This window comes from Cynoglossus semilaevis, chromosome 4 (assembly GCF_000523025.1).
Source record: "Cynoglossus semilaevis isolate Cse_v1.0 chromosome 4, Cse_v1.0, whole genome shotgun sequence".
Lineage (NCBI taxonomy): Eukaryota > Metazoa > Chordata > Actinopteri > Pleuronectiformes > Cynoglossidae > Cynoglossus > Cynoglossus semilaevis.
Window position 1 is genome coordinate 4,013,995 of NC_024310.1, and position 23,034 is coordinate 4,037,028.

Here is a 23,034-nt window from a genome sequence, read left to right on the forward strand (position 1 = left end):
ACCATCCCAAACATATTTTAGGCATGGTATTACTTCATTACAGGAACAATATATATTTAATATTTATATTTTATGATTTAATTTCTGTTTTTATAAATGTGTTTTTTAACAACAAAACTTTTTATAAGTTTTCCGTTGAAAGGTGTTTTTCATACACAGCCTGTGGGGATGAAGAAAAGATTTATGTTGAAGCCCATCACTTTAAGGTCAACTGTCTCTGACGATCCCTCAATGTCATCCCTCACTCTCAGGTGTTGGATGATTCCGCTGCTCTCCATTATGAAATCAATCTCTATAATGCCTGCTGTTTGAAGTCACCTCGCTGTCTTTCCCTGACACCGTTCAGCGCTGCTGTGTCTATATGTGCATCATATTTATTTCTAAGGGCAGCTTCAAACCTGCTCTATGTTGCAGTGGTAACGACGGGGTATGAATTAAGATTTAGCCTGTTACAGAAAATGACAAAAACAGAGATAAACATCCCTACTTTAGCTTTAGCTTGCAAATTTTACAATCTGTGAGGACAAAATACCCAAAAATAATTTGTGATTTTCAGACACTTTATGATGTTGTCAATGCAATGGAGTTAAATTATTATCATTATTGATATTTACAATTCAGGATTAAAGTGTTTGTATCAAATAAAAATGATAATTAAAGTACCACTACACTACTGCAGTACTTCAAATAAGCGTGAAATAACGGAGGTTTATATGATAATTACAAACATAATAATTTGAAAATCAGCAGCCCTCCCTTTAATTACAGCAATCCATTGATTAGCCTCCGAGAGAGGCAGTATTAAAGAGGACAAACTGCTCGATCACGGCTGCCCTGCAGGTCACACATATCCCCAAGGAAATTTCCGTCTCCCTCTGAGTGCACGTCCCTCCCTTTGAGTTTGTGTAACAGGCCTTTTTGTCAGTCAGACAGGAAACGCAGGCCAAGGACCTGCACCTGCACCGCCTGCCAAACTGCCATTCAACTGCCGCGAGCCAGCACTGTGCACAAATAAGCTTATTGAATTAATGTTAAAAAGCAGAGCGGGGCCCCAAGCTCAGTAATTATAAATCAGGAGTAATCAGCGCAACATAATTGATTTGGTAATTGTGTTTGCTTTCTTGAGCCGGGCCCAAAACTTTGTTGGCATGATTTAAGGATGCTGTGATTGTTGCCGATGCACTGCGGCGTTATTACGTTCTGCTGCTAGCTTGTTTCAGCAAAGAGGGGCATAAGCCAGTGACTGTAAAGTCAAGAGGCAGATGAGAGTCGACGATAAAAAGAAGTTCAGTTTGTGTGCATGTATATTTATATTTTATTACTACGTTTCAGTGGAAACAATTGTATGGATTCTTTATTAATCAATAAAAATTATGTGTTACTTTAAAATACATATCTCTGATTGAACTTGGAATATATACACTATATATATTTAATATAAATAATATATTATATATTTGTAATATATAAATAAAGATGTATTCTTCTTCTTCTTATTATTATATATGTATTTGCATATACTGTAAGTATTTATGTATTTATATATATATATACACATACTATATGTATGTGTATATATATATATATATATATATATAAATGTATATAAAAAACAACATTAATTGAGATGAACATTTTAACTATTTTCAAGAAGAAACTGCTGCAGATTCTTATTTCAGATGCTCGATTATGCCAAGGCCTAATAGATTTTTCATATAAATATCAGTTGAGCCAGTGTTTACATTTTTCAATGGCACCAGGGAAAAAAAAAAAAGAATCAAACTCGATCAGTCAAAGCTCAGCTGTGAGGAGGCGAAAGTAGAACTTTAAGATGACGAAGAGAATCTAAAATAAGAGGAGGTGATGAGGATGAAAGAAGAACAGCAGCTACACAGCCAAATGTCAAACCTAAGTGAGATGAAATACCTTTTATGTGCGGAGTGTTTGCTCAGGGTGAATGCATTTTCTCGCATTAAAAAAAAAACAAAAAACTTGACAAGTCAACATCTATTACATATAGAGAATCAGAAAAAAACACAGAATATGTCTGTTACTGAATCTGAGCTTTTCTCACAGACAGAGTGTTCAAACTGGAGCGCTTGACTCCTAATGTTGATAATTACAATGATGGTCAACTAAAAACAATTCAAAGTACGAAAGTCAATTTTTTCACTGAAAACAGCAGTAACTTTGGCAGCTAAACTATCCATCCACAGGTATTGTTAAGGCAGTGATGCCTTCACTGTCAGGTAAAAGTTGAATTGCAGTATAAGATGCCTATAAGATTCACATAACATCCAAAAGTTGAATGAATTATCTGGAATATCTACAGGATTATTTACTAACAATTTACCTTTGCTAATTCCTAAGCTAATTCCAAATAACACCGGAGCAGCAGGTTTGACTTGGAGCAGGTTGTTACCAGCGCAGCTGTCGCACCACACTTCTCTCCCCCTCGTCTCTCTTTCCTCTTCCTGTTTTTGTGTTTCCCCCGAACCTTTTTAGTGTCTGATTAAGCTGCGTACGACCATTGAGGGAAAGATATCCAGGTGAACTGCAGCGAGGTTCTCTGGCTCTGCTTTTCCACCTTGTTATCTTCAGTCTGTGTACCTGCCACTCGCAGCAAGATGAGGGACTCACAGGGGCAAGATTTGGTCCCCATCTCTAACTGAATCAGCAGTTGTGTGCTGTCACTTATTTCCCGTGTGTATAGGCAATCATCAGGTAGTGCTTTTTTGACATCCTGATAGGACAGACAAGACGCCCTGCACTTGAACCTACCACTGAGGGCTAACTCTTATGACTAAAAAAGAAGCCTGTCCACTGGTGATGATGATGATGATGATGATGATGATGTTTCTTTAACTTCACATGCTGCACATTCTTTGCTTCTTTTTTTTATATTACAAACAATCTGGTCACTGCACTGATTTGCAAATTGCATTAGAGGAAGAATATTGAATATTTCCTTAATGTTTTAACTCTTGGAATTCACAGTTAAATTCACTCAAAGCCACAAATGACTTGTTTGTTTTTCCCTCAGATTAGTTCCCCTGGCTGTGCTCCTCTCATGCTTCGGTAATGAAATTACACTTGAGAAATCAAGGGTGGATTCCAATTAATATAAACAAAACAAACACCTCAAAACCCATTAAAGTCAGTCTATAAATGTTTTTTTTTTCATATTGAGTCCTGTGGCCGCTGCCGTTGATCTTTCTGGTCCAGAGTTCACAGGTCTCCTCACTGTCAGTGTTTCATCTGTGCTCCCTCAGCTCTCTAAATCAGTTCAATGTTGACAGTCATTTCCTTTCCACTTCACCGGCTTTGCTCTGATATCACACACACACACACACACACACAGAGACACACACCACAGACTTGGGATACATCTAACTGTGGCCCCCTGCTGTCCCCTCTGTGTTTTGATCCCCGAGGTGATAGCTTGGAATCTGAATTACTGTTCATACTGGGCATCAATAAGCTTCTTGGGCAGTTGGATCACGGGTTTACAGCTCGCTGTGCGTCTTATCACTCATGGCAGTGAACTGCATTTGTAAATACACCGCCAGTGGATGGTAGTGTCCAGATTTATTTCACCTGGTTTGCAGGTTGGCAGAGGATGAATATTAGGTTACACCACAGTAAAATCAGTCTTTAATTCCCAGTCATCTATCTTCAATAACAGGAGGGAATATATATTACATAATTCCAATTTGGTTCTGTTCATCATGGTCGTGAAATGCATTATGATAGTTTAAGGAAAAACTATATAATATTCTGTTCATCATGGTCGTGAAATGCATTGTGATAGTTTAAGGAAATAAAATATTGCCGTTCAAACACAACATGCTGTCACAAGCAAACACATCAAAAGTGTTCAAAAGGTCCCAAATTAAAGTAAATATCCCAGAACCTAGAGCGAGCAAAAGAATGGAAGGCAGAGAGAGTGTGCGTCTGATGAGGGTCAATGCATACGTATATGTTAAAGAGCAAGTTTCTCTGTTCATAAACCATTCTAATTTACCAACCGCTTTTCTGCGAGACTGAATTTCTCAGGTTGGTGCGTCCATAAAAGAGCAGGAACCAGGGGTTAGTACAAATAAAAAATAAAAATAGTAAACCCACCTCCGTCCTCCTCATATGACAGTGAAGCCTTGTCCAATAAGTAGGTAAAACAACGACAGTGTTGGGAAATGCTCTGCTTACACCAGGTTTAAATGTCATCAGTCGTCTCCACCACCCTCACCACCACACACCTTAGCACCAACCTCATTCTGCGCCTCCCTATCACCTGTTCCCCAGGTCAATGCCTCCATTCTCTCCTCTACCTGTTGGACTGCAGCGGCCCATCTCTGAGCTTATCTTGTTCTGCTGAAGAGCAGTAAACACTCATTTTTGTGGCTGTCAGTTTGGTGAAGGCAGGCAGCCATGTGGAACGCAGCACAGAATGACCAGCATTCCCAGCAGTGCAAATAGCTTGCGTCAAGATGCTGAGAGCCACTCTCTCCTTCTCTTCCTCCCCCCTCCCGCCCTCCCTCTCTTTCTCCCACCCAGGGAACCGAGTTATTGCTTCTACACCTGCCACATATTGATTCAGAGCTTCTGTTATGTGTAATTTACCATGTCTGCTGTCTCCTGTTATACATATTGTGTACGTATGTTGTACAAAACACCTACCAGTGTTTGAACACCTGAAATAGACATTTTTAAAACCGCAGTGATCGATGTGAGGCGTGTGAAGGACAGATGTGACTCAAACCGTGGCTCTGTTCTGACATTAACATCGGCAAATCATAGAAAAAATAACAAATGATAACAAATCAATTATTTCAAACTCTTGAAATCAAATTGAAATGAAAATGTTTAATACTCATCTATTTAACACTGATGACCTTAAATATTTCATTTATGTCACCTTGAACAAACACCTTTTAAATGATTAAGCATTTGGTTAAAAAAATAAAAGAGGAAAAAACCTTGGAAAACTGTTGCAGTTGAATGTGACCTTGGACCCGGATGAGTACCAAACCACTTGACCATCGTCTGTCATCTGGATTTTCAGAAACTGTGTGAATGTGGAGGAATGGATTAAATACATTCTACTGCACCTAAATAGAATATAGCCACGGCCATACAACGTGTGTTCCTCGGAACTGAAAATATCGCCCGTTCCGTTTGTCTGAACCTCTGCATCCAGTTGCCGCTCATTAGTTTTCAACCAGATCGTGAGCAGAACACATCCATGCAGGTGGAATCACTCTGTGACATATGTGCTTTGATGACGGCGGGCACACAGGTCCTCAGACGGACCCCATTTCTGCTCCTAATGGTACAGAGAAATGGGTTTCAGGAATAGCAGATAGTATCTTTGTGTTTTTGTCTGGAGGAGATGAAAGGAGGCCAGGCTCCATGTATATGTCTGTGAAGATTGGGACCCGCTGCCTTTCTCATCTTCACTCCTTTCTACAGAATTAATGACAGCAGCTCTATCATGCTATGGACCAGAGGGTGGAGATGGAGGTTGTGACTGAAAGAAGGGGGGATTATGGTGTTGAATCCTCAAATGGAAATTCTTTTCTGTCTTTCTTTGAAATAACTTGGTGGGATTTATCTCATGGTAGGCTGTTGGTCCAATTTCTCTGTTCCACTCAGTCCGCCCGTCTTTGTATTCGCCTTTCCTGCAGTGTGTTTATTTCACGTTTTATTCTGAGGCCATGGCAGACGCAGCAGCTCAATGTAGTTTCTTGTAACTGACGTTTCATCTGATTGTATGACTGTAAGTACCACAGTTGAAAAACCATGTTAGTGACATGTACTGTTTACCGAGGCTGACAAAGGCCATGTGGCGATAATCTGACGAGCCTTCTCTGGTAAGAGAACTAAAATAGCAGCTGTGACCAAAATCCACAACAGACTTGAAGAGTAAAATAGCAGCTGTGACCAAAATCCACGACAGACTTGAAGAGTAATTTAGTAGTGGAACCATATACCTAATCCTCCTCATGTAAATCACTCTGGATAAAAGCGTCGGCTAAATGCAGTTTGATTTCCTTTGTTGAATAACAGTAGGAATAATAGGAATTACAATCCTTTAGGTTTTAAATTTAAAAGCAATGGCTGTGATGGCTCTGATTGTGTTGACAAGTATTCACTTTGAATTAGTGTACTGCAGAACTGGAATACACACCAACGCATATTTTAAAGTGCTTTTGTAAACCAATCATAATTACTGATGTGTGGAAGTAGAAGATGGAACTTGGATGGAAGGATGGATGGATAAATGGATAGAAAAAGAGCTGCACCGATAAATGAATGTACGTGGAAAATGCTTTATTCTCTCGATTGTTGGTTTAAATTTATCTCACCGTCAAAGTCTGTCAACTTCAAACCTGTTAAAAAACTCAAATATGGGATTAAACTGTCAATTAAACAAGATGTCAGTTCAAATACCTAGATTTTCTCAATTTACGTATATGTTTTTTCTTGGTCTACGATGACTGTCTAAATCATCCACTCCAGCATATATATATATATATGTGTGTGTGTGTGTGTATGTGTGTACTTTAGCCTTGTCCTCAGTGAGGGTATTAAAATGCATTTGCATACGTTAACCTGCTAAGATGCCTGAAAACATGTCCTCCCTGGGCCGCGGCGAGTGTACGTGTGCTTGTGTGTCATCAGCAAATGTGTGCGTGTGTGATCAATCACATGCCAGCGGTAAGCAGCCAGGGTGGTGAAGTGCTTGATCTTCCCCCAAAGCTGCCAGCCGCTGATAGGTCCCACATCTCAACACCCCTCATATTTCTTCATCTAATTGGATTGCAGCCTGTCAGCATTTCATTTATATACAACCACCGCCTCCTCCTCTACATTTACAGCATTCTGCCGATGATTATTTAGCTCGGGGGCCGCCCGACGCTGCCTAAGTAATGACTCTCCTTCCTAATTCTCTCCATACATTCATTTTTCTCTGCTCTCGGTGTTGTTGTCCTCCGACATATTCCTTGTCTGCCTTTGCTTCCTTTTATCTGTTTCAAGATGTTAAATTTGTTTACATGCTTTATTTTTCTTTGCTTGTACTTTTCCAGCCCTTCTAGATTCTTTTTTTTTTTTTGTATCCGTGAAGTATTTGAGCTTACGTTGGTAACAGAATGCCCATCTGTCCGAGAAGCATGTGGGGAAATGTTAGGAGAAAAAAAATCTGGAATCATCACATGTCAATAGAAGAACCAAACGTATCTTTAAAAAATAAATAAATAAATAATGAAAACTAAAACATAAATCCCGAAGCAGTAATGTGACACCTCCATAAAGCCAAAGCAATAAAACACCATAAGACTGCAATGAATCAGTTAATGGTCGCCATTTATTTAAACATCACTAAAAACACATTACGTCTTCCAGCATGAGTTTAATGACACGAAAATCAATTCCACTGAAAGTAAATATTAGAGCGAGTTGACAGCACAGAGTAAAAGTTAGATTTTCTTTTTTCTCTTTTGTTTCTTTTTAAACATTACAAATTTTTTTTGCACTATTTTTCCATTTATTTTATTCTTCATCACACTGTGGCCCTGACACTGACAGGTGTAATGTCAACTTTATTGTGCTCTATATAAATGGTTTTATTTACCAGAAAAACGAATGGTTTCATTCACTTCAGCTTTAGTTCGACCACTATTTCAAAGCGTATCTTTAACCTCAAAAGTTCCAGCCCAAGTCTGAACTTTTCTGACCCCTGCTGACAACTTTAAAACATGTCCACTAATTTATCAAGTACACAGTAACACCAGAACATTCTAAAATGACAGTTTAATCTACTGCTACACGATAAAGCGTTGGGCAGCGACATCTGACAAATGACGGTCACACAGCCTTGGAGCAGTGAGATGTTCCTACATGCTGTAAGCCCACAGGCCCGCTCTGAAGAAGACAGTTTGACCGGTCCCTGCAGAAAGAGCCCAGAACGACCTGATGAGCAATAACCACGGCCAGTGATCAGATTCTCACCTGTGCTTCTCTACTCTCCCGCGTCACCACGTCTCATTAACATACTGTGGCCTTAAGCACAATTTAATGTGCTCTCATAAATGGGGCAGCCGTTCCTATTGGAGACAATTAGGCCGTTTTAATTAAATTGCCATCTTAGATAAGAAGTAGTGAAATCTGACACAACAGCTCCCGCGTCTCTACTTAAAAGATACACTCAAGCAACAAAATGACAACCAAGGCAGATTGTTATAGTGTTATAAAGTAGTAAAAGTTCCAAAGTGGAAGGGGAAAAAAGGCTGTTTTACTTCAGAGGCTCTAACAAAGTTAGAGGTCACATGACTCTGTGAAGTGGTGGAAGGCAACTTTAAGGAATTTAAATTTCATAGCAAATGGTTTTGTGTCACATGAATTCATTTTGAACTCTGCTCTCATTACACCTCACAATCAGGTAAAAACAGTAGATTTGGGGGTTGTTTTCCAGATAACTGAACCCAGAGTTTATTCTGAGGATTCTGAGGTTTTTTCTTTCTAAACAACAAATGTGTTTGACATCTGTAACTGCAATAGTGACAGCTTCCAGACCTGTGTCTGAATCTTTAGTGATTACTACTCTTAAACCAAGAATACCGCCCCAGTCTCCCAGCAGTTTTGGCACAGGCAGCAGGCAAAATCAAATGCAATAAAAGCATGTCTGGATTAGAGCTTGTTAGGCATAAGGAGAAGCTTTAATTGCCGGGGCTTTTGTAGCTTCACAAAGAGCTGGCATTGCTAATCTGTAGCTCAAGGGTTGTGACGAAATAGGCGTGTAGACAAAATAGAGGAATTGTGTAATGGAGAGAGAAGAAAGGCACTTTAGCATGTCAGGGGGGAAGCGATGTCGCTGCCAAAAATGAACACACTTTTCAAATGAGGTGCCGACAGTTTGTCGCAGAGATTTCTGTGTTTCAGACCGACTGATACTCTGCTTGCAAACCTTTACAGAAATACAAAAAAAGACAAACTATTCTGTCTGTGTTGCTTTAACTGTCTATGTCACAACAGGGTGAAATAATAGACTCATTTTAAACTCAAAATTCATTAGTGGAATAATTATTATTTATTGATTTATTTTTCGTCATTTCTCTTCAGTAATCCTTCATCACTTACAGAAAAACTGGGGCCAGGATTTCTAACCTGCAATTCTACAGTTACAAAACCAATATTTTATGCATTAAAATAAAATCTATTTGGTGGATTTTTTCTCATTAATTTATTTCTATCTCCTAAAGGCAGGAGAGGGACAAAATAACAGGTAATTTTCTCAAAGTTTTCCTTTTCGATGTAGACTCTACTGGAGCCTGGTGAACCATTTTGACTTGCATTACTGACTGTTTTAGCCTAGCACACCAGCAGATGTAGGCCTGTGACCTGTGGCAGTAAACACATTTGTAAAAAAAAAAACTGTAGGAAGTCAACAGTTAAATCTGTGTGTAAGGCTAAGAGCTAAAACTGCTACCAATTTGCAGGATGATGAAGGTTGTTGTAACTAAAGATAGTCAAATTAAATTCTTTGCTACTTTTTCTCCTAATTTGTCCAGATGATAATAGTAACATTATTAACTGTTGTCCATGACATACTTAAAAAAAAAGAAAAATTAATGATCAACCTTTAAAAATGGAGTTTGAACCTCCTTCTACACCATTCTTTTATTCCCTCAGATATATGTACATACCTAATATTATATGTGTTTAAATACAGTTATATTTACTTTACACTGCATTGAATCAAAGCCTCCATAATGTTTTCTCTGCAAGTCATTTAAGACTCTTTTACTGGAGCCACATTCTCACATTTTTTATTTTATCCAAAGTTCTCATTAGTGGAAAACCAATAAAACATGAAATGGCACAAATTAAATTTGAAGAAGGAAAATATTTTCACAAGTATGAGTAATGTTACATATGGACTGATGCAATTATTTTCACTGTGCAAAATCACATTCCACATTTGATTTCATTGCTTCTTCCAATAATGTCATCACGCAGTGTTACGCCTGGGAGCAAAGACATATGAATGCATGTACAGTCCCTGAGCCTCACACTTCGGTTCTTGACTGCAGGCTGTATTTGACTGGATGCATTGCAGATATTGGTTCACATATGCCACCGCTCCTCTTATCTGCTACTGGAAAAAAAAAAAAAAAAAACAACCCAGGCCTGAACATCTCTCTCTCCATCTCTCTCTCTCTCTCTCTCAGCACAGAGCATCTAACGTCTTCCCTCTAAGCCACAGATCAATGCATCTGCACTGATATGAACTGGAGCCGCGTATTGATCCACTCTGCCTCGTCCTTGTCGCTGCTCATTATGGCAATGAGAGAGTGACCTTTTACAGAGGTGTCAAAGTGGAAAGGAGAGTTTTAACAGATTTAAGTGGCAACAAAAAAAAAACTGCAGGCACTGAAACAATGCCGAGCGACACTGGTTTAAAGATCTCTATGAAACTCTGCTGTCGTACCAGCTACGATCCCAGTTAATACACCATTATTACAAAGCAGGTTTAACCTCTATTATGCTTCATTTATTTTGCCATAAGGCTTCAACATCACATTACAGCAGCTGAATAGTAATACTGGGACGGTAGTAAAAGCAGAAGTAAAGGACTTGTGTACAGGAGTAGCTGTAATTGTTGTCAAAGCTATTTCGTAATAGTTGCAATTACAAGTAGTAAATGGAGTATATTTACTTCAATACTGAACTACTATGTACTGCGCTGCAAAGACCTGACGCTGTTGTTCTCAAATACAAACATCATCTCCATTGAGGGTGAAAGATTTTCTGAAAATTTTTTTTTCCAATAACAATACTTATTCTAATTCATTTTCATCAGTTAAAAAGAAGAAGAAGAAGAAGAAAAACAGCTTTTTGTCTTTAAACTGACAAGAACCATTTTGTCAATCATGAGCAATTTAGAATCCGCCAAAAAAGTTTGGACAGAGACGAAGTGAGACTGAAAAGGTTAAATAAGACACATTCTTAATCAGCTGCTACACCGCTAATGGGTTTGGATGCAGAGAAGATGAATCACTCTTGGCTTGTCTCTTCATCCACAGCTGGAGTGATCCTGGTGATTTTGTGCCATCATTACGTTAGGTGCCCATTCTGAAACAGCCCTGCCCACCAGAGGTGGGGGTGAGAATGACACATCTGTATTTGGACCGAGTTTAAAAGGTGCACTCCCCAAACCTCCCCAAGAAAAACAAGTCTTTTCAGGAAGTTAGCCTGCACTTGATGTTTTACTGATGAATGCCACAAAATAATTATTAGACTTTGAAGTAATGGAAAAGAATTCAAAATATTCATTTGTCTACTCTGATGATAACGACTACTTCTTTTGGACAAGTATTCATGAATATGCAATGCCAAAGAAGCCAGTGTTGTGTCATGTGGTGCAGCTCTGTGGGTGACAGGGTGATGTTGATGCAGATATTGTTGACCTATTTAAATAAACTCCCTCTAATGACGATGAGATGCTGAACTGCAGTAGGAAAACAAAACGCTGGCTAACCACTGCACAGCTGCTGAGTACAAAGTCGCTGATTTGGCAAGTTTTTGATTATAAGTATGTGAGTCAGGCTGTGCATTGACTCTTAAGCCCAATCACTCACTACGAGTTAAGGTCTGTCACATTTACAAAATATATTGCTGTAAGGCTCGTGCTGGAAACTGCTGCTCAATTTGTACGACCTTTGACTCTGGAAATCAGTGGGAAACCCTGAGCTTTTGAACAACTTACAGTACAGCTGTGAACAGTAGTTGTTTTGTTGGTCTTGGTCTTTTTTCACAGCACTCTGGGTCAATAAAGTCACACCGACACACCCTGACTTTAGTTTTCCTCTATCTGTCAAATCCATATTTCAGTGTTCTCCTCGTTTTATTACCACACAGTGGAAATCACCACATGACGACTCTCTGTATTAATATTAAGACGACAACACGGCACAGACGCTCTTGAGCCCTCCTCACTGCAGATGCTGGTATCAGTGCCTCGGTGTCCTCTGTTGTGCTGCACGCACCGAGTGATCAGTCAATCTGCCTGCAGATTTTGAAATTGAATGGATCCCATTAGAAGGCATGGAAAGGCTGCCTTTCATGTCTGTTTGTAGTTCATTCACAGCAAGACAACTGCTTGATCTAGCAGCTCCTTAACCATACAGAGCCTGAATAAGTGTTTCATTCATTCACTCCGGAGACAGATAAAAGTGCATATTCTGGGGGAGGAAGACTCACTCTTCCCCTGTGCATTGATGTTGGTTGCTGAAATATTTATATGTATGCAAAGAGGACGTCGAGATTCATGAGGTTTTTTTTTCTCCTCCTAGAATATACTTGCACCTTTATGCACTATGCAGTAGATGTGGGATCTTGTTCAGTCAGAAGGATGTTAAATTGACGTCTGCCTGATGAAAATTCTCCAGAAAGTCTTTTTTTTTTTTTTTAATAGCAGATTTAGTATTTTTGGTGTTTGTGTCTCTTCGTGTGAAGATGTGTGAGATTTTTATTGGATTTGTGGTTTGTTTGAGTCCAGGCTGAAATTTTGTTTCAGCTTTTTGACACTCAAAGAGAGAACATCAAAGAGTCCCTGGAAGTGTTTTGCCCTGTGGTTCACCCTCTTTCACTTACTGCATCTCAATGCCAGGAAACTGCTGTTGCAGTAAAGAGTGAATAAAGAAAAATAAAAAAAGAACAAAAAAAACCACAAAACAGGAACTGTGACGATAGTTTTAAATGGGCCGAGACTTGAACACCACCTTGTACTCAACATGAAAATTCTCATTAAGGTTTTATCAAGAAATAAGCGGCTAAATGTTAGAACCACTGCGATTAAAGGTGCACTGAGAACACTGGAGTAAAAGAAAAAGTCCGTGACACGGTGGTACAGTGGGAGCTGCTGCTGCTTCACACCCACCACTGTTCTCTTCTCTCTTGATAATGGTGGATTGAAGCATCCACCATCCTATGTATGTATATATATATGTATATATATATATTTATCTATATTTATGTATATTTATGTATATATACATATATAATATATATATGAAAAGAAATATGCACTTTTACTAGCACGCTATTGGCTTTCACAACTTATAGATGATTTAGTTTTCCTGCTACTGCACATATTTGTACTGTAACTGATATCTGTTACCATCACAGGACAATGTGTGTTAATAGGTGAACAGAAGTGTCAGTTTGTGTGTTTGTGTGTGAGCAGTTTGGTGGGTGCGTGTGTTTGAAAATCGCAGTGCTGGGTGCAAGTGGCAAAACCACAATAAACCCTGATTGTTTGAAGCTGATAGCTATTAGCCGACAGAGAGCGGGAGCCATTATGGTGGAAATGAAGCATTGTTAAAGAAACATAAGACTTCCCTCGGCGGATGATAGCCTCCTGAAGAGGGCTCAGATTAGATCTCACAGGTGCACTCGGGAGGCGAGGGCTGATCATTACACCGGGAGAATTATAGCAGCTCGTCAAATCTCCTCAGGAATGAATATTAAGTCTTTTTATGAAGAGGATTGGGTGGGAAGAAACCACTCGTGTGAGCAATTTATGAGAACATTTCGGACTAAACCCTTTGGTTTCGTAGCAGAGTTCTCAGTCTCCAAGTTGACACGGTGGCGCAGCAGCGCTAATGTACTGCTCCCCATAAAGAAGCATTTACAAGGAAATATGTGTATAAAATTTGGCTTCGACTGACGGAATGAGTTTGTTTCATGGAGTGAATGAATCTCCTGTCACGGCCCAGAAACAGGGTGGGGGATGTCTTAGCTTTATGTTCAGTGTGACTGAAATCTATGACCGACATGCTGTAGCCTTTTTGTGTGCTTTTCACCGTTATTGCAGCATTGTGCATTACAGTTGCAAGGCCAACGTCGATAAATAGATACTTAGTTGATATTTTTCAAAAAGTGAAGGTCCACAACCGTTTTAAACTGTAGCAGATAAATGGTAATTCTATCTATCTATCTATCTATCTATCTATCTATCTATCTATCTATCTAGCTATCTATAGATCCATCCATCCATCCATTCATCCATCCATCCATCTGTCTTGTGCCGCTGAATCTTATCCATCCATCCATCCATCTGTCTTGTGCCACTGAATCCTATTCAATAGCACCTGAATATGTACCTATTAATACTTCTCAAAGGGTGAAACTCTATAGCACCTGAATATGTACCTATTAATAATTCTCAAAGGGTGAAACTCTGTACATGGAGTTCTTTCTCTTTGCCTGTAAATGAGTCTTGGGATAATTTCTAAATAGTAACGTTCTGTAACGATCTGCTTGGGATAATTTCTAAATAGTAACGTTCAAATCTGTTGAAGACATTTATTGTGCAATAGGTGAAAAAAATAATGTAGAATACAGCAGATATTTTTAACATCTACCCTCCTGACTAACTTGGTTGATCTGGCTTGTATAAAATTATGTATTACTTTTACTTGACCTTTTTTACACACATCCTAAAATATCTGTTTTTTGACAGAAATCCAACCTACTGATCGCTTGGTCTAGTGCTGTTCACATTCATTTGAAGTTGCAAATGGGTTTCTCAAAGTGTTAGATGGTTTTCCGAGGGGTGGTGGGGGGTGTGGGGAAGAGAACTGGATTACGAGAAAATCCAGAAATCTCTGTGCCTCCTGATACAAGAGAATTATCTGATTTATGTTGTGAATCAGAACTGACCAAATATCCTTTCATTTCTGCAGCCTCTGTCTCCGAGGATGTTCAGTCCATCACGATGGGAGGCTCTTCAAAGGACAAGGCCAGCTTGTACTCCACCACCCAGGACACAGAGAGAAGAGCACCAGCTGTCACCACCGCACCCCCTCTTCCAATCATAAACCACCACCCTCTGTACAGAAACCCACCCTACTACACACCATCACTGGGGCTTAATGGCCAACCAAGCTATGAAGACAGTGGTGGATCCACTCACCCCACTTCAGCCACTCTGCTTTCAGGGACTTCACTGGATAATGCTCATAGAATGCCTCCAGATCAGATGGATGAAGATTCGAGCATCACACCAAACCCTGACACACATTCATTATCGTCTCATTTCAACACCGCTGTTCCCGCCTCGAAAATGCTTCCGAGGGATCCTGATGGTGGTGCTATTGGCCGCTTTATTACAAAAGAGAAGGATACAGAAATGCCAGACTCAGCTGGGCTGAAGCTCAATGTGAGGCCAGGCAGTGAGACGACGACCGCCGCCATCATCACTACCATGCAGAGTCCAGGTAAGGTGCTTGATTGATGTTACTGTAACTATGACATCACAGACGGCGTGAAACGTTACAAAAATACTTGATCTGACAGGTAGAGCGACACCTGGTCATGTAGGAGAACATACAGCAGACACAAACACAAACACTCATGTTGGTCAATTTGAAGTCTTTAGGAATCTACATCCAGGCATCAATATATTACTTTTGGTTTCATTAGTGCCAATAATGTAAAATGTTTTGTTCTGTGAAAGAAAACATACTGTATATATATATATATATTATTCTTGTAATGACAGGGATGTCCCATACAACCTGTTAGTGTTGGATAACAAAGTCTACTCATCTTCATCTGCTCCTCAAAAATGTACTTTAAAATATACAACATACCCTAAAAGGTTATGCGACAGAGCTCTCTCTGTTTAAATGTCCACTAATAACAAATCTTCACCTGCTCCTCAAAAAATTACTTTAAAATAATATGTCGTTCGGTATATATAGTCAAGCAGTGATGAAAAATAAATCAAAATATTTAATGCAACTTGGCTCACAACACACATTAGATTGTACAGGTGTATTCATATATTCACGTCACTCATATATTTACATTGTGTGATTTGATTGACAGGTGATTGTGGAACACCTTGGAAAATCTCGCTGTACTCGACCATAATGTAACCGCAGCAGTGTAAACAAACACAGGCGTCTGATCCATGCTGTAGTTGAGCAGTAAGGCTGACTACGCACACAGAAAATCTTACTAAAATTGTCATCATTTTTTATGTTGTTTCTTATTTCACTGTCTTAAAGCGTGCCTTTTGAAAACCTTCGATTTTAATCTCATGATTGTTTTCTGTATAAGCGTTGTTTATATCAATTCTTCGGAGTTCTTTGAAGCTATAAATCAAAGAGTTGATGAACACTCAGCGTACTGGTCTTCTCCTGAGACCTAATCAAATGATGTTTTTCTGTTTTGAGTGCACCTTTGCCGTCTTCGCACCCTTGACTAATAACTTATCTATTTGCATCTCTCACCGCTGCACAGCCAAGGGGATGAAATAAATTACAAGTGCGAGGCTGCATCAGTATACCTTAATCAAGAGGACCAAACAGAGACCACAGCATAACCGTGGGATGAAGAGAGTGGGTGGGGAAACACTTGGCCAGTGATTTCTTGCTGCATGGATTAGGCTAGCAGAGTGAGATGAGAGTAGTTTAATTAATCAGCTCATCTGTGTGCAGGGTGACTGCATGTCAAAGTACTGCTGCTAAATCCAAATGAAGCCTCGGCCAAGATCTCATCCCTCCTATTTCTCCTTGATTCTCTATCAGTTAATGGCGACTATAAAATCCTACTTCCCTCTTGCACTTTCCCACACTGCCGGATTCATCCATCCTTGTACAATCCCAACCAGTGTTTAATCCCAGGGAATGGGACTCAGGAGACTCTACAGCGTTTCCCATCAAGCAGGAAATGTGCAAATTAAAAAAAGAGTCACTGCAGCATTCCAGGATTTCTGCTTTTTTTTTTTTTACAATGCATTTTTCCCCACACATTGATTCAACTAGTTGCTTCACAGTTACTGTATTAACAATCCTTGACATATGAATTTTTTTCAATTGGTCAAACTGGCAACGTATTGATCCTTAATGGTGTCATTTTTTTAGGTCTTAAATCAGAAAGGAAAATCAGAAAGGCCTGGACTGTATGTAAATTTTGTGAAATCTTTAAAAATATAAAATACATTAACAAAAATAATGCATAATTTCCATCCATGCGTTCATCTTCCATTTAGCAAACCTGTAAAACTACTAAACCATATAATATAATATAATATAATTTTTATTTGTTTATTATCATAAACATTGCCCATACTTGTTGCTTTGCCACTTGGTCCTGTTTAGGACTGATATGTAATCCTTGGATCAAGACCTTGGTATTTAGACCCAGGTCCTGCAACCCCACCAGAACCCAGTCACTGTGTCTGAAAGCAGAGCACTCAGCCATCTCATGGCTTCTAACTTCATTTTTCGCTGGATACCTCCAAATACGCTGTGGAGCTCACTGGTCCGTCCCACAGGCTGCCGACTTCACTCCAAGACATTGGCTTAGAATTTATCAAGCAACCCCTGGAGTGAACTACCTCACAGAGCCCAGGAGGTGTCTCACATCAGATCCAGTTATAGTTATTGGAGGTGTCTCACATCAGATCCAGTTATCTCCAGTATAAGATCTATATCCTCTGAGGTTGTACCTTATACATTTTCTCAAACTATATATTTTTTTTCTCTAAATAAATGAATAAATCATAACCACATGATACCATGACTCCAGATCTGCCAGGTTTCTGCTGGGGTTTATTTGCTCACTCCCTTTGAGGTGGTTTCAAACGTTCTGGTCATCAGTCTGTGATGTTCTCGGAAATAAGCATTTTTAAACAACATGAAAGAATCTGAAATTGATTATGGGATAATATGGATTGAAAGTATGTGTAATGACTTAAAACCTGCAAAATACAGTATACGGAAGAAAAACAATGCAGAGGTAAACAGGTCTGCTGTACCTGCTGGAGCATGAAATGACGGCTAACTGGAAATTTGTGATGAGGATGTTTTTAAAGCAGCTATCCCATCTCTGGTTTTACGCCATTTGTTCTCGGATTTTTTTTTTTTTTTCATAAGACGAAATATGTTCAAAGTATTCCACAGAGAGAATGTGGGAAATTCAATTTCTGTGCCACATTTGACTTGTCTAACACTCACAGTGTGTACAGACTGTACAGAGTCCACTTGAACTGAAAGTCAACCAAAGATGTTTGACAAACAACAAGGTCAACGTCAGTATCTACAGGAGGGTTTTGGTTTTTATCTCTTTTGAAGAACCTGCCTTTGTCTCTGCAGTTCCCTGCCAGTTCAACCTGACTGGTCCAGAAGGATACATAGAGGCCCCCCCACAGTCCAGCGCCGCCTTCTTCTCCACTGTAGACTGCAGCTACACCATCACGGCTTACATGGGCTACGGAGTGGAAGTTCAGGTAGGATATTAACCAGTGACTGCTTGAAAATAAGAAGGTGATTTACGTTGATATGTCTTGTTGTAACGTAATGTGACTAACAGTCAATGTTGGCATTGGTTTATGCCCCCCCACCCCTCCCCCCCGACAAGTTTACTGACAAAAGTGATTTATTGAGGTTTATGGTACAATATACAGTACAGTCGAAGAAGGCATCAACTTTTTGGGGTTTTCACTTTGTTGTACTTGACTCACATTTAACTCATTTTTTAATACGCCAGTACAGTCGAAGAAGGCATCAACTTTTTGATGAAACCTTTTGAAAACCATTTTTAAGGAATTACTAGCATAGTATTTTACTGTGATCAAAAGTTGTCCTACCAAAAAAGTTTATTTTTTCTGAATTTTAATTACAAAAATGGACACAGCTGAGTAACAGCAAATGAGTGGATTTCTATTCATTTTTGAAAAACCTTTTTTAAATCTAATATCCTATTAGACTAAATTAGGATTTTACTGTGATCAAAAGTTGGTGAACCAGAGTCTGGCAAGCCTATGTTTACGGCAACTATGGACACACACACACACACACACCCTTGACCCTGCCACTGTGGTACTGCTGTGTGACCATAGCAACTGCTGAAAACCCAGACAGAAATGTTTTTGAGTAAGTGGATGTGTCTGAATGACACATCTTCACAGCAAAAGAAATTGGAGAAATGTGGACGATATTTCCTAAGTCCAGATAAATTCCAACAATCCTGTTTGTCAACTATTTATCCCCTGAAAGGCGGCGTAACGACAGAGAAGTGGAAGTCCACAGTTAACAACGATTAATCTCTTAAAACAATATTTGTCTTTTTTTTATCTAAATCACTCTCTTACTGTGAGCAATGTCAGAAATTGATTTGTGTAAATGATTCATTTACAACAGTGCCAATTTGAGAATTGTAATTGAGTTTAAAACAATAGTTAAAATGAATGTAGTCTGTAGTTAGTAGGGATAATTTATAATTATCTCAATAAATTTCAGTGAGGTTTTCCCACATTTCCCAGTCCTCAAGATGTTTTTGTTCAAAATGCTGTATAACTATTTAAAAAAATGTTAATAATTCATAATTCATATCCGAGCCCCCACCAAATGTGATGGTGTAATAGATGTAGTAACTATAAATAAATAATTTGCTATTTTAAAATTAAATTCATGGGAGAAGTAACTTTACATTCTTCAACAACACAGCCTGCAAAACTAATAAAAATATATATTTTTATATTAAGATATTTAAGTGGCAAATTTTTACAAACTAAATCACTCTGTGCCTTAATTCTATTGATTTAGACTAGATGGTGGACATACAATGATAGATCAATATTTAGACAGCCTGAATATTTATATATGTTTATACTTTAAACCACCAGTTGACCATCGATCCAAACTGAGAAAGTCGGCAAAAAGTAGTTGGGCTCTGACGTACTTGTACACAGCTTCAAACGTCCTCTACAGGGATGGTCTGACCTGGTTTCCTCATCAACGCTCCACCAATTCCTTAGATGGAGATGGAGCCACTTTGATTTAAAGGCACATGACAGTTTTCTGTCCTGCTGGCATTTAGGAGATGGAGAAATATGTAGAAAACCTCAGCTGGCAAAATGTCAAACACTGTATGATCCACGCAGACTACTCTCCATCTCCAGATGTCACGCCAACACATGAAGGCCGGGTCAAAAAACGCTCCAGGTGGAGGCTCAAGGACAATCAGCAAAAGAAGAAGCAAATAATTCTTATATTTGTGTATTTCTCTATCATACCTTTTTCCTCTACACCACCTCCCCTGCTATGGTATTGACATTGGCACATTTCTACCAGCCTGGTGCCAGACTCCAGTCTAAAGTGCTCTGTGCACTCCTGCCTTTCAGCTCCAGGGCTGGATTTTCCAAATCTTTTGGCAGATTTGAACTCTCTGCTTTTTATCTTAATGCCTGTCATTTACCACTGCCTGTGTCATGAGTTTGGTTCCATTATATCTTTTTTCTTCTGCCTATTCCGGTTTGATAACTGCTCATTGTAACTACTAAGGTATCATGGCCGAGGTTCCTCTGGGACCATGTGGCCAGAGACTCATAGCTAGATTTACACTGAAGATCTGAACGTTCATAGATTAGGTTACATTTGACAACATCAATTATGTTGGACCAATGACAACAGACATAGAACTAGAGTACATTAAACAATAACTAATAACTAATAAATAATACCAGCTAAAAGACATCATAAAAATACAAACAAAGTAACAACAAACAAAGTAACTTCAAATGCAGTGAATCATGGATGATTTACAGCGATAAAAATGACAGCAGTAGATTTAAAAGGGACATTTTATCAGAGAGTAGTGAGACCTGCTATGATTTATGGCTTAGATACTGGAGTCTTTTATAAAGACTGGTGGCTGAGCTGGAGGTGGGAGAGAAAAATATATTGTTATTGGGTGAGACCTGACGATGGAGTCAGAGAGTCGAGGTTGAGATGGTTTGGATGTGTGTTGAGGAGAGATAGTGAAGATGTTCGATCAAGGACGATAGCGATGGAGCTTTCAGGTACAGACAGACTGAAGAGTAGAGAGGAAAGGGGTAGAGTGAGGTGGAGGCAGGAGTAGAAGAAAAAAAGAAACATGCAACCATACAGTGGGATAGGATATAACACAAGGAAAGAAAAGGAAAAATAAATAGGACCTAACGCTACAGCTGCTTTGAGAGTACATCGTGTGTGCACGGTCACCTCCACAAACGCTTTGGCCTGAAGACAAAAGCAGTGGCTACAGAAGATTACAGCCACTCCATCCACTTTTAGGCATTTACTGTCGCTCTGGAGCTTCTGACCTTTTGGTGAAGGCTTATGTGATGATTTAAGTAGCGCCCTTGTCTACACCTGAAAACCTGCTCATTCACATGATTAACTCCAAGAGCTTCACCTCCTGCTGCTGCTCATAAAATATACAGTGGCAATTACGCTGCCGAACCTCCAGAGGCCTGGCCCAATATATTTAGGATAAAAAATGAATATGTGGCTCCAAATCATTGTCAGTGATGTCTCTCAGCTGCTTCCTGTCAAATGTGGAGCGGAAAGTCAAAGCAAGGAAAAAAAGGAAGCGAAAGATTGTCGAGTGGTAAACACCAGGTGGAATCTAGACCACGGAGTTACTGACAAAGTTCAGTCAGTCATCGGTCGTCAACACACACAAAGGGTTGTTCGTCCAAAAGGTGTGAATATGGTGAAAATACTGCAAATGTTGTCAGCTACTTTCAATTCACTTTTAATATTTTTAGCAGCTGGTTGGATTACAATCAACGTATTAGACAAACAGGAGAGTGAGTCTGGGCCCCGTCTGTGTCTTAATAAAAATCATCTCAATTCTGGTTTGTGGACCAGATTCTGATTTGTAGACAGATGGCAGAGCTGATGGGTTTTAATACTGGTGCAGTGTGGTTTGTGACAACGTCTGCATTGATGGGAAGTAAATTAATGGAATGGAAATGGTTTCAGGTTAGCACACTGTTAGCCTTTAGATCCCGTGGATCTCATGGCCAGGGGATCCCATCTTTTTCTAGTTGAAAAGAAACCCACAGGAAATGTTAGGCCAGGGGATCCCATCTTTTTCTAGTTAGAAACCCACAGGAAATGTTGAATGATTGGACATGGTTATATGGAGATGAGCTGAGAGTCAGCAGGGAAATGTTAAGGACTGAGGCTGAAGTGTGAGCGGGAAGGGCTCCAAGAAAAAAAGAAAATCTGTTGAAAAGAAACACACTAAAAGAATAGGAAAACATTTAGAGACAATGATGTAGGAATAAAGAGCAGACAGAAAACAAGCAGGGAAGAAAAGATAAAGAAAGTAGAGAGGGAGATAAACGAGGAGGATGAAAAATACACGGCACTCACTCATCTGCTGTTTACTCTCATTATTAAAAGTGACTCCAGTGTGCGGATGCTGTGGCACTTAATTAATTGCTCATGGATTATCTGTCCATTTCTTTCTGTGTGTGTGTGTCTGTGCAGACGGCTTTAAGTATTCCTTAGATAAAATGTCTCTCAGCATCTATTACCCAAATTGAAAGCGCTTCCTCCCTGGATATATGCAGTTTAAATAACGTCAGCCATACATTAAAGAGTCCAGTGGACCTCAGAGGTGGTGCAGAGCGTTTATGAACTCTGCCATGGCGCCTAATTGGTGTTATTTGTACATAAAGAAAATCCATCTCTAAATGACTGCAGGTTTCATTAGCACCGCTGAAGCACTTAGACCTCATTTGACCGTTTTCTTTTTATTACAAGATGAGACAGGTTTGACGGAGAAGCTGAGGGTGACGGTGAGAGGTTGAAGAAGCAGTGCTATCTTCTAGAATCGAACAAGGCCGGAGCAGTGCAGCAGAACACTGGTTCTAAATGAAACCACTACATGTAGATAAAGAGTTAACATGCGCTCTCTAATAACATGTTCCTACAGCAGAAAATAAGATTAAATAGTAAAATTAAAGTTTATTGCTTGCTGTGCCCCTCTGCAATTGTTCTAAGTCCTTAGAAGTGCCCCACACCCCACTTTGAGAACCGCTAGATATAACTACATATTTACAAATCATAATCAGGCATCTGCTGCTTCAGAGGAAGAGCTGGTTGGTGGTAGATTATAATCAATGTGTGAGACTACTGACTCGTCTTATTTAAATTTTATTTCATAAAAAAATATTTTTCTCTCTTT

General features: G+C 39.3%; 1 protein-coding gene across 3 annotated transcripts in view; it reads left to right on the forward strand.

Moving 5' to 3' along the window:
* The window catches only part of sez6b (seizure related 6 homolog b), a 109,721-nt gene that overhangs the window by 30,720 nt on the left and 55,967 nt on the right, over nt 1–23,034 (forward strand). For all 3 annotated transcript variants that reach the window (XM_008308659.3, XM_008308660.3, XM_008308661.3), the window contains exons 2-3: nt 14,748–15,281; nt 18,168–18,301. In XM_008308659.3, the coding sequence (XP_008306881.1) occupies nt 14,748–15,281; nt 18,168–18,301 (668 nt within the window). The remainder of the gene's footprint in view (nt 1–14,747; nt 15,282–18,167; nt 18,302–23,034) is intronic.